Source organism: Plasmodium knowlesi, assembly GCF_000006355.2.
Source record: "Plasmodium knowlesi strain H genome assembly, chromosome: 10".
NCBI classification, from domain to species: domain Eukaryota; phylum Apicomplexa; class Aconoidasida; order Haemosporida; family Plasmodiidae; genus Plasmodium; species Plasmodium knowlesi.
The window spans coordinates 1,327,070-1,338,085 of NC_011911.2; the positions used below are offsets into that span (position 1 = coordinate 1,327,070).

At 36.1% G+C, this 11,016-nt stretch overlaps 3 protein-coding genes across 3 annotated transcripts in view; 2 read left to right on the forward strand and 1 right to left on the reverse strand.

The window, feature by feature from the left end:
* Nucleotides 1-1,033: 1,033 nt before the first annotated feature.
* Nucleotides 1,034-1,981, forward strand: PKNH_1029800 (60S ribosomal protein L31, putative; the record flags this gene model as incomplete). Its single annotated transcript, XM_002259743.1, has 3 exons — nucleotides 1,034-1,043; nucleotides 1,410-1,561; nucleotides 1,784-1,981. The coding sequence occupies 3 exons, from the start codon at nucleotides 1,034-1,036 to the stop codon at nucleotides 1,979-1,981; spliced, it is 360 nt and encodes a 119-aa protein (XP_002259779.1).
* A 1,257-nt stretch (nucleotides 1,982-3,238) lies between these two features.
* Nucleotides 3,239-7,141, forward strand: PKNH_1029900 (myosin B, putative; the record flags this gene model as incomplete). Its single annotated transcript, XM_002259744.1, has 8 exons — nucleotides 3,239-3,886; nucleotides 4,206-4,349; nucleotides 4,525-4,657; nucleotides 4,829-4,924; nucleotides 5,288-5,874; nucleotides 6,004-6,183; nucleotides 6,352-6,750; nucleotides 6,926-7,141. The coding sequence occupies 8 exons, from the start codon at nucleotides 3,239-3,241 to the stop codon at nucleotides 7,139-7,141; spliced, it is 2,403 nt and encodes an 800-aa protein (XP_002259780.1).
* Nucleotides 7,142-8,326: 1,185 nt separating this feature from the next.
* PKNH_1030000 (SICAvar, type I) overlaps nucleotides 8,327-11,016 on the reverse strand; it is a gene marked incomplete at both ends in the record, with an annotated part of 13,433 nt that continues 10,743 nt past the window's right edge. The window contains 3 exons of the mRNA XM_002259745.2: nucleotides 8,327-8,740; nucleotides 9,122-9,772; nucleotides 10,021-10,664. Of these exons, the coding sequence (XP_002259781.2) occupies nucleotides 8,327-8,740; nucleotides 9,122-9,772; nucleotides 10,021-10,664 (1,709 nt within the window). The remainder of the gene's footprint in view (nucleotides 8,741-9,121; nucleotides 9,773-10,020; nucleotides 10,665-11,016) is intronic.

Below are 11,016 nucleotides of genomic sequence, written 5' to 3' on the forward strand. Positions count from 1 at the left end.
TAATATTCGCCAACTTAATTTGAATGTGGCTCCTTAGAAATGTGAATGCAGAGCACTTCACATGAATTCCAGAATGAAGCAACAATGATATGTTTTTGGTGGGAAAAAAAAGAAAAAATGGCAATGGGGGGTAGGGATATCCCGTTGACAAATTTTTGCCCCGGGCAAGGAAACCCCTCCTTGCGCCCCCTCACATTTTACAAAAGGGGGGGGGAAGAAAAAAGCGGAGGCGTTTTTCGTTCACTTTTGAAAAAAGTAAATTTTCACTTTTAAGAGATCACAAACAATTTCTGGAAAAATGTAGAAAAGTATATAGAATGAGAAAAACAGAAACAACACCAAAAAGGATTATCCCCACTTATATATATGTTTCGGGGGAAGAAGGAAATACTGCATTTTCCCCCTCTTTTTCTGTTAACCATGCAGCATCCTCTTCGGGGCAACGCCTTGTGCGCATGACAAGCGCGTGAGCTGTACGCTTATATATAAGAATATAATTGAAAGCCCCAATAGTGCGAAAAAAAAAAAAAAAAAAAAAAAACTCGACATATATATATGATGAAATATTGGAACCCCCCCGGAAGTTATATCTATCCTGTGCATTGAATCGTATACCATCCCGCGAGGACCACGAGGGGGGAAATCCGCGTATGCACGCATACGGAGCTTAACAAAGAGTGAGCGCATATGCTGCATATATGTACCTAATATTATATAAACATAATTTTTTACTCGTGGAGAAAAAGAAAGTAGCAATTTGAGAGAACAGTAATTTGAAAAAATTGCAACTTAAAAATAGCAACTTAAAAAAAAAAAAAAAAAAAATTTAAGTTAGAACAAAAGAAATAAATCGGAATGCTATATTTTGTAGTAGTTCATACCGCTTTAAGGAGCAACATTTTTTTAGCATAAGAGCGAAGGGAATTTTTAAAAAATTTCGCTTAAGAGAAGTCACATTTCAACCGTCGTGTGGATATTTTCATTTGATAAAATTAACCATCCCCTGTTTTGCAACTTCCCGCGGACGATAAAAATGGTGAAAGGTACTGGAAAGAGGAAGGCGCATTGTACGCGCCAACACTTATACTATTTCGCGTTTCGTTGAAATGGGAGGAGGCCTCTGCGGAAATGCTAAAATGAGGGGAGGGGAAAGAAAAGCAGAAACGCAGAGAAGAAATATGTGCTCCTCCTCCCAAACGATGAGCTTAAAAAATTTAAGAGGGGCTTCCTAGCATTGAAACAAAAGCGCCAGGAAGCAAAGCATAACTGAGCGAAGCCTGGGGGATGGAAGCACAGTTACTCGAAATGAATGTTGCATGCGACAAGAGTAACAGAATTAACCCCGCATAAAGTACAGTATAATATAACGTAATATCGATGCCCTATTTTCTTCTCCCTTCTCCGCGCAGCTGTTAAGAAGCAGAAGAAAACCCTTAAACCAGTGACAAAGGTCATCACCATAAATCTGAGCAAGTTGACGCACGATGTGTGCTACAAAAGAAAGGCCCCAAGAGCCATCAAGGAGATAAGGAACATCGCAGGAAAGCTCATGCATACAAAGGTATACATACGTCGCCGCCTTGATAGGGCGCCTGTCAATTTTCCCCTATGGTTTTACTTCGCTGGAAACATGTGTGAAACTTTGCCCGCAAATGTGCCAAGGCGGGTTTATACGTACCTTCAGTTACGGTTGTACACGAATATGTATACATATACGTTATATGTGTATTCTTGTACTAATGACTTTCCATATCCTCCCCCCCTCCCCCCTCAATTACTGCAGGACGTACGTTTGGACGTTAAATTGAACAAGTTCATATGGTCCAAGGGCATCAGGAACCCACCCAAGAGAGTTCGCGTAAAAATAGAAAGAAAGAGAAACGAAGATGAGGACTCCAAGGAGAAAATGTACACAATTGTTCAACACGTCATGGTTGACACCTACAAGGGATTACTTAACGAATGCGAAGTGAACGAGTGAATCCGGTAAACTGATGAAGTTGAATTACACGAAGAGTCAGGCATAACAGAATTCGAAAATGTGCGGCTGAACATGTGTGCTACGTGTGGTGCCTACGTTTGTGTGGGCGCGGGAATTCGTTCCCGTCTTGGCTCGCCCGGGCGTATCACTCCATCGCGTCATCACTTCGTGGTTTGGTCGCATGAGCATTTCCTTCACTTCATCGCTGCATAATTTCACAACCTTGCCATTTTATTTTAAATTTAAATTTTTTTTTTTTTTTTTTTTTATTAACGCGTAAAAGGAATTAAAGTAACTAGTTGGCCTTTCTTTAGCACATTCCGTAGCCACGATTTTAACTTAAAAATATGGGGAACATTTTCGAATGGTTAGCCTGAACAGGTAGCCAAAATTGTTTTCTCCAAGGAAAAAAAGAAGGGAGAAAAAAAAAAAAAAAACTTCGCTGGTTCGCACAAATTAGTGTAACAGTTTGGCATTTTTGTTTGGTCTATATAACGTAGTTTTTTTTCCCGTTGTTCATCATTCCAGTATCAATAAATATGTACGAAGTTGGAGCAATTCTTACTCCCCCAATTTGTGTTCCCTAATAATTAAATAAACACATAAACAGAACAGATCATTTCACTTTGTGACAGCTGTTTTTTTTTTTTTTTTTTTTTCTTTCTTTTCTGAACAAGTTATTCATAAAAAAAAAAAAAAAAAAAAAAAAAATGTGCACACTAAAAGATAAAGGAGAAAATTGAGGTTTTTTTTTTTTTTACAACACAAATTGTGCCTGTTATTAATGGCACCTGTTCTTTCTTCTTTTCTGCAAAATATATGTAGTGGTGTTTTTTTTTTTTCACATTATTGTGTAATTTTTGAAAGAAAAAAATATTGACACATTACCGACGCATCACATACATATATGTGTTGTATGTAGAGCAGGTTTCACGAATTTAAGTACAAGTAAGAAAGAGGGAACAGAACGGAGAATCTGTAAAAGCATGGGAGGATGCACACTCGGTTGTTTGCGAATTTCATGAAACTTTTTTTTTTTTTAAAGGACCAAAAGAAGATGCAATTCTTCCATCTGGTCCACATTATTTATCTTAAATTTTAGATAGAACAAAAAACAGTAGCATGCGCGACTTGCATGTACCTACTTGCACACACTTTATATGATGAAGTAAAAAAAAAAAAAAAAAGAGGTACGAAAAATAAATACGAAAAGGGGGAAACTACACAGTTAGAAGTAGACAGTTTAAACTTACAACGATGAATAAAGCTAGCGAACTAAGTAACTACTTCAGGATTAATAGCGAATTCGTGAATAAAATTGAAAATGAAATCGAAAAGTTTTATGTGTGGACATACAAAAGTCCAAATGCGGACCGTTACCCGGATGTTGTTTTCTTTAAATGCTTAGTTCTTAGTGTTGATGGAGACAATTACAGAGTGAAGGAAATCAGCCCAGAGACGAACAGCGAGTATGTAGTAAAGAAGGAGCACTTGTTTAATTGTAATAATATGGTGAATGTAAATAGTCACAGGCTAAATGACATGGTGCATCAGAATTCTGCCGAGGTTTTAAACACCCTGGCCATGAGATATGAACAGAATTTTATCTACACCATAGCCGAGCCAATGTTAATTTCGATAAATCCATACCAAATTATTGATGTTAATATAGATGATTACAAAACTAGAAATTCGGACGAACTCCCTCCGCATGTCTACACATATGCGAAGGATGCAATGCTTGATTTTATAAATACTAGGAATTCTCAGTCCATTATTATAAGCGGAGAAAGTGGGTCTGGTAAAACCGAGGCATCCAAGCTTATTATTAAGTTTTACCTATCCGGGGTCAAGCGTGACAACAATATTTCGAAAACGTTGTGGGACTCCAACTTTATACTAGAGGTGCTGACTCGGCTGTGCGTGGGAGCTCCCGCGTATGTACATATATTTGTCTATCTGTGTGCTCCCGTACCCAATAGTTGACCGAAGCAGTGTTACAAACCGGTTTCATCATCAGCGTTTCATGTTTTTTCTCTCCTTCCCGATGACTCCATTTTGACGAAAGTGTGGACAATTCTGTAGTCTCACTAGGAAGTCATACCGATGTGATAACTGTGGTCGCTGATGCAGCTTCCTCCTTGAGCCCTTACGAAAATGCATATGTTGAGCGAAGCGCTTACTTTTTCTTTTCCCCTCCTTTGCATTTACTGCTCACATGTAGGCCTTCGGAAACGCCAAAACTATAAAGAACAACAATTCCAGCAGGTACGGAAAGTACATTAAAATTCAGTTAGACGAAAACCAAAACATTGTCTCCTCTTGCATTGAAATATTTCTCTTGGAAAAGATAAGAGTTGTGTCACAGGTAAGTTTTTTCTTTTTTTTGAGGGGAGGGTGCGAAGCTGCAAAGGAATGAGCAAGTAGGATGGTATGGTGAAGGGGATTTCGGGAGCTGTGCGATTTCCTTGGCATCCATTTAGTTATTCCCTTTGTACACTTGTTAACATGATTCTATTTTTCCACCTTCTCAACTTGTTAAGGAGCAAGAGGAAAGATGCTACCACATTTTTTACGAAATCCTCCAAGGGATGAGTAATGAGATGAAGAAAAAGTACAACATTAAATCGGAATCCGAGTACAAGTACATTTCTAACAAGTCCATCACCATACCGGGTGGGTGCAAAAAGGGAGAAAAAAAAAAAAAAAAGAGGGTTGCAAAAGAGAGTAAAAACATGAACGAAATATATATGGTCAGAGAATAGTGTTGATCAACAGCGCAGCTTAGTATAATTTGTCCTGATGTTTGCTACTCCATTTATCGCCTACCACAATTTACCTCCACAGAAATTGATGATGCCAAAGATTTTGAGAATTTAATGGCTTCCATGGACAAAATGAATATGTCTACTTTGAAGGATGATCTGTTCCTGACTCTATCAGGTACAACTGTGCAACTGTTCAACTGTGCAACTGTTCAACTGTGCAACTGTTCAACTGTGCAACTGTGCAACTGTGCAACTGTTCAACTGTGCAACTGTCCAACTGTGCAACTGTTCAACTGTGCAACTGTTCAACTGTGCAACTGTCCAACTGTGCAACTGTTCAACTGTGCAACTGTCCAACTGTGCAACTGTTCAACTGTGCAACTGTCCAACTGTGTGGTGTTGGAACTGCTTTAGTTTGATGGACATATTCATGTGTGCAAATTGTAGATCTCCACATGTAACCACCTTTTTTCTTTCTCGTATTAACTTTTTTTTATTTTATTTTTTTGGGGAATTCCCCTGTTTCCATGTTGCGCAGGAATACTGCTACTGGGAAATATTGAATTTAACGAAATTGAGAAGGGTGGCAAAACAAATTGCAGCGAGCTGAGTGAAGGCAATTTAAAAGTTGTTCAGGAGACGAGTGACTTGTTGGGCATCGACTACGTAAGCTTAAGCAACAACTTAACATTTACAGAAAAGAATATAGCGAACCAGAGGATAGAAATCCCACTATCTGTTGAAGAGTCCCTATCCATTTGCAGATCCATTTCGAAGGACATATACAATAAGATATTTGAGCACATGACGATGAAGATAAATGCCTTTTTAAATAATAACAAAGAGTTGGATAAGTATATAGGAATACTTGACATTTTTGGGTTTGAAATTTTTCTCAAAAATTCTCTGGAGCAGCTACTCATCAATATAGCTAATGAGGAGATTCACAACATATACCTCTATGTGGTTTATGAGAAAGAGTCCAACTTATACAAGAGTGAGGGGATCATCGCTGAGTCTGTGAAGTACACGACGAACGAAAGCATCATTGACTTGCTTCGAGGGAAGACGAGCGTGATATCCATTTTGGAGGACGCTTGTCTGGCCCCAGGAAAGAAGGACGAGGTGAGCATCGCGCAAGTGTGAGAATGTGCATGTGTGAAGGGGAGGCACATTTGCATTTTTTCCCCTGCAAAATCGACTTTTATCCCTTTTACTTTATCTCCGCTTCCCCCCCCCCCCTTGTCCAATTAGTCGATCGTGGGAGTTTACACGAACAAGTTCGCCAAGCACCCGCAGTACCTCACGTGTAAAAGGGATATGAACGGTAGCTTCGTCATTAAGCACACCGTTAGTGATGTTACGTACAGCATCTCAAACTTCATTTCGAAGAATAAAGATATTTTGTCGCCCAACGTTCTGCGGATGCTGAAGGTGAGCTCCTTTCTCAGCGCAGCAAATTGGAGGAAACCGATTTCTCCACAAATAGATGAGCAAAGAAGAATGTGCGTGTTGAATAATGAGCCCATTTTGTTACCAGTACACTGTTATGTTAAGACTGGATGATAATGCCTGTTTATTCCCCCATCCCCATTTTTGTAGGTGTCCAGGAACAACCTAGTCAGAAGCATGTACGAAGATGTAGAAGCGACGGATTCCTTGGGAAGGAAAAACTTAATCACATTTAAATATTTGGAGAATCTTAAAAAAATCAGCTCCTATTTGAAAAACACAAATATATATTTTATAAAATGCATTAAGCCGAATGAAAATAAAGAGAAGAACAATTTCAATCAGAGGAAAGTTTTTCCTCAGCTATTTTCCTTGTCTATTATTGAAACTTTAAATATAAAATATTTTTTTCAGTACAAATACACCTTTGCTTCTTTCCTTAGCTATTATCAATACTTGGATCTCCCCATTTCGAATGACAATACCTTGGACGACAGGAGCAAGGTTTCCAAGATGCTTGAGCGGAACTTCAGCGACGATTCATACAAGGTGAGGGGCCGATGTGGGAATATTGAAATGGAATTGAGGCGTTTTTGCGGGAAGGGCAAACATTGCCATTTACAGCAGAGGGTGGAGTAGTGTTCGAAGGAAATTCCCCCAGCTGCATCTATCTTATCATTTTTTTTTCCACCCCATCGCATCGCTCTTACCGTTACCCACGCAGATCGGAAACACTATGGTCTTTTTAAAAAAGGATGCCATACACACCATAAGAGAAATAATCTACAACAACCTAAGGAGCTACAGAAATCTGTGCAACATTACCAGCGCATTGATTACTAAAATTAAGAAGAAGACAACAGTGGAGGAAAACATAAAACATTTGCAGATAGCTCAGGCCTACTTCAGGAAACATAAGTACATTGCACAGCTGAAGTAGACCGTTGTACTCGTTCACTACACACTCTCTTTGATGAGGTCCAACTGGTTGGTGTTCTTAACTGGGTAGAGTTTCCACCACAGCGGTTTGTAATTTTTTTCCAATGCTTCTTTTTTTTTTTTTTTTTTTTTTTTTTTTTATCCCCTGAGGAATGATTAACGGGGGTCCATTTGATTAGGCGAGTTTTTAAATTTTTTAAGCCCCGAATTTTTTTTTGTACATTTTTTTTAGTCCTTATGAGTACTGAACACGCGACACGCGGTACTTTGGGTTGAACCCTTCTGCAGGAGATGACGCGTCGAGTGATTTATTATGTGCAGCATACACTTGAGGGCTTAATTTCAAGTTTTTTCTTTTTTTTTTAAATATAATGGATTAATTCAATTTAATTTTTTGTTCCTTTTTTTTTATTTTTTACCTCTATAAGCTCTCATATTCATTATACATTGAACATATGAGCACATTCAAACAATACAGAAGAAAAACAAAAGAAAAATAAAAAAAGGACAAAAAAAAAATAATAAAAGAAGTTAAAAAAAATTAAGAAGTAACATGAATATTCAAATACCTTATGTCTGTTTATCACATAATTAAAAAAAGACAAAAAGGGAATGAAAACAATATTTCTTCTTCCCAAAATAATTTACACTGCAAGAATATATATTTTTCCCTTATCACGACATTATATGTTAAAATATATATATGTGTGTGTCTGTCTGTTCTATATAATGAAATCATATAAATATAACACATTATCAATGAAGGTTTTCATCCATTTCACACTCCTCAAAAGAATGCATTCATTCTAACAGATTGAAAGTTTTAATTTATATCCTTAATCTTAAACAATAAATCCTAAACCGTGAACCCTGAACTATGAACCCTAAACTGTGAACACTAAACTGTGAACACTAAACTGTGAACACTAAACTGTGAACCCTAAAATGTGAACCCTAAACCATGAACCCTAAACCATGAAACCTAAACCATAAAACCTAAACCGTTAACCCTAAATTCTTAAAACCAAAACCCTAAATCCTGAACCCTAAAACATAAACCCTGAACCGTGAATCCTAAAACCTAAACACTAAACCGTGAACCCTAAACACTGAACCCTAAAACATAAACCCTGAACCGTGAATCCTAAAACCTAAACACTAAACCGTGATCCCTGAACACTGAACCTCAAACCATAAACCCGGAACCTAAACTTGGAACCTCTTCAATAGGAAGAAGTTCCATTGGAATACTTTCCATAAGAACTTCTTCCTTAGGAACCTGTTCTGATTCCATTAATTCGGATCCCATGAACTCTTGAATCAAAAGTTCCAGAAAATCCTTCTGGTTCAATTGTGTGTCCCCTTTTTGACATTCGTCCAACACTTCAAAATGAATTTCAATAATCGTGCGGCGATTCACGGGACCAGAACGTTTCGTTCTAGTTGGAGCAGAACGAGGTTTTCGTTCCTTCACTAATCGATATTCATGTGGACCAGCTTCTTCCACATGATCGAGGACTTGTTCCTGTACCGATGGACCGCGTATTTCAGCAGGAGATCTTCTGAAACGTGCTCCTCCTTTACCAAGAGGACCAAAATACTACAAAAAAAAAAAAAAAAAAAAAAATGAGAGGATATTTTTGCTCAAAATTGTGAAATGTTCTTTTTACACATTTATTTTATTTTATTTTTTTTTTTTTTTTCCTTTTAACTATTAAAAAAAAATTTTTTTCCTTTTAACAATTAATTTTGTCCATTAAAATTTTTTATTTTTTCCCATTAATTTTTTTTTTTTTTTTTTTTTCATTAATTTTTTTCTTTTCTTTTAACCATTAAAAATTTTTATTTTTTTCCTTTTAACTATTCAAAAAATTTTTTTTTTTTCCCTTTAACTATTAAAAATTTTTTTTTTTCATTAATTTTTTTTTTTTTTTCCATTAATTTTTTTCTTTTTTTTATCTTTTTTTTTTTTTAATCTTACCTTCCAAAGGTAATAAGCCATAGCAGAAAGGCCAATGGAGACAGGAGCCAAAGGAAGAAAAGGGGTAAGGAGATCCGTAAGAAGGATGGGACAGACTGTATTCTCTAAGGTTTGTTGCATTTGGTTTTGCTTCGATTCGTCTTGGTAGATTGATTCAACTTTAGACTTTACTTCGTCAGTGCCAATGGAGCATTTATTATAATCTTTGTCAATTGTGCATTCAAAACAAGAAGTACCATCAGTACCATTGTTGCATTGAGATAATACACTCCTCATAATGTCTTTACTTTGTTTGAAAGCATGTTTTATGCCCTCATCTATGTCACAAAGAGGATGTACCCAACTATTTCCTCTTTTCTTCTTATTTGCCAAGTCCTTCAATTGTTTTGCATACTCTTTAAGAAATAAACAACCCATCGTTTGTCCAAACGATGGGCCCTTAACCTGGCCCTTACCGCGGACATAAATGTTCTTTAATCCTGCAGCAAAAAGCAAACAAGCTGCTTTATTTGTATGTTTTCCTTTATGGCCAAATTTACTCCATTTGTTGTCGTCATTGCAATATTTGGCAAGGTCCCCTTTAGTCTGTTCCTTCGTCATTTGTTCTAGGAGTGTCATTAAGACGCCTTTGGCGTCTTCGTTTATGTCGCTCTGATCATAAAAGAAGAAGGGAAGAAAGAAAAAAAAATATATGTATATATGTATACACATATATACATACATATATACATATACATATATATACATATATACATATATATACATATACATATATATACATATACATATATACATACATATATATACATATATACATATATACATATACATATATATACATATGTGTATATATGTATATATGTATATATGTATGTTGTTATTAATATGGGTTCGCTTACCCAAGTCACTGTTCCATTTGGGTCTGTTTTTTTATTGTTCTTCTTTGCGTAGTGTTGTTTGATAGCACATTGGACTTGAGTACAGAAAGATTCTATTTCATTTATTTTGTTTAGTGTTTTTTCCTTGTTGTTGGGGTTGGTTTCGTCGTTTTTTTCGAGCAATGACTCCAATTGGGGCTTTACTTTGTCATTTTTATCCTTGCCAATTTGGCAAGAGCCAAAAGTGCTACTGTCTTGCCTCTTGCATTCAAAACAAGAATTTCCACTACCAGTTGTGCATTTAGATTTTCCATTCATAGTGGCATTACCTTCTTCAAAAGCGTATTTTATTGCTTCTTCCAATTTTTTATTATCTAAAGGACATTGATTTGTTGCTTTGCTTATTAATTGATCAGCATAAAGATTAAGTGCTGCGCACATCATAGTTTTTCTAAGTGGTACATCAGGGTCTTGGCCGTTATCCTTTTTAATATCAGAAATGTGTTTTAAACCTGAAGCAAAAAGCTTACAAGCTTTTTGCTTTGCAGTTTTTTCTCCTTCGGTGTCCTTTGACCAGGAAGAACCAATGTCGTCATTGCAGTCTTTGGAAAAATTATCCCATTTCTTATCATCCGTAATATTTTGTAGAAGTTCCTTTAATTCATCTTCAACAACACTGTTTATGTCATCCTGATCATAAAAGAAGAAAAGAAATAAAAAAAAATATATATGTATATGTATACACATATGTATACACATATGTGTATACATATATATATACATATATACATATACATATATACATATATACATACATATATACATATATACATATGTACATATATACATATATACATATATATATATACATATATACATATACATATATACATATATACATATATATACATATATGGATGTATTAATAATTCTTCCTTTTTAAGCAGCAGTTTATTTTTTTTTTTTTTTCTTCCTTTTTTTTTTCTCTCTGTGTTGTGTTAGTACGTTGGTTCGTGT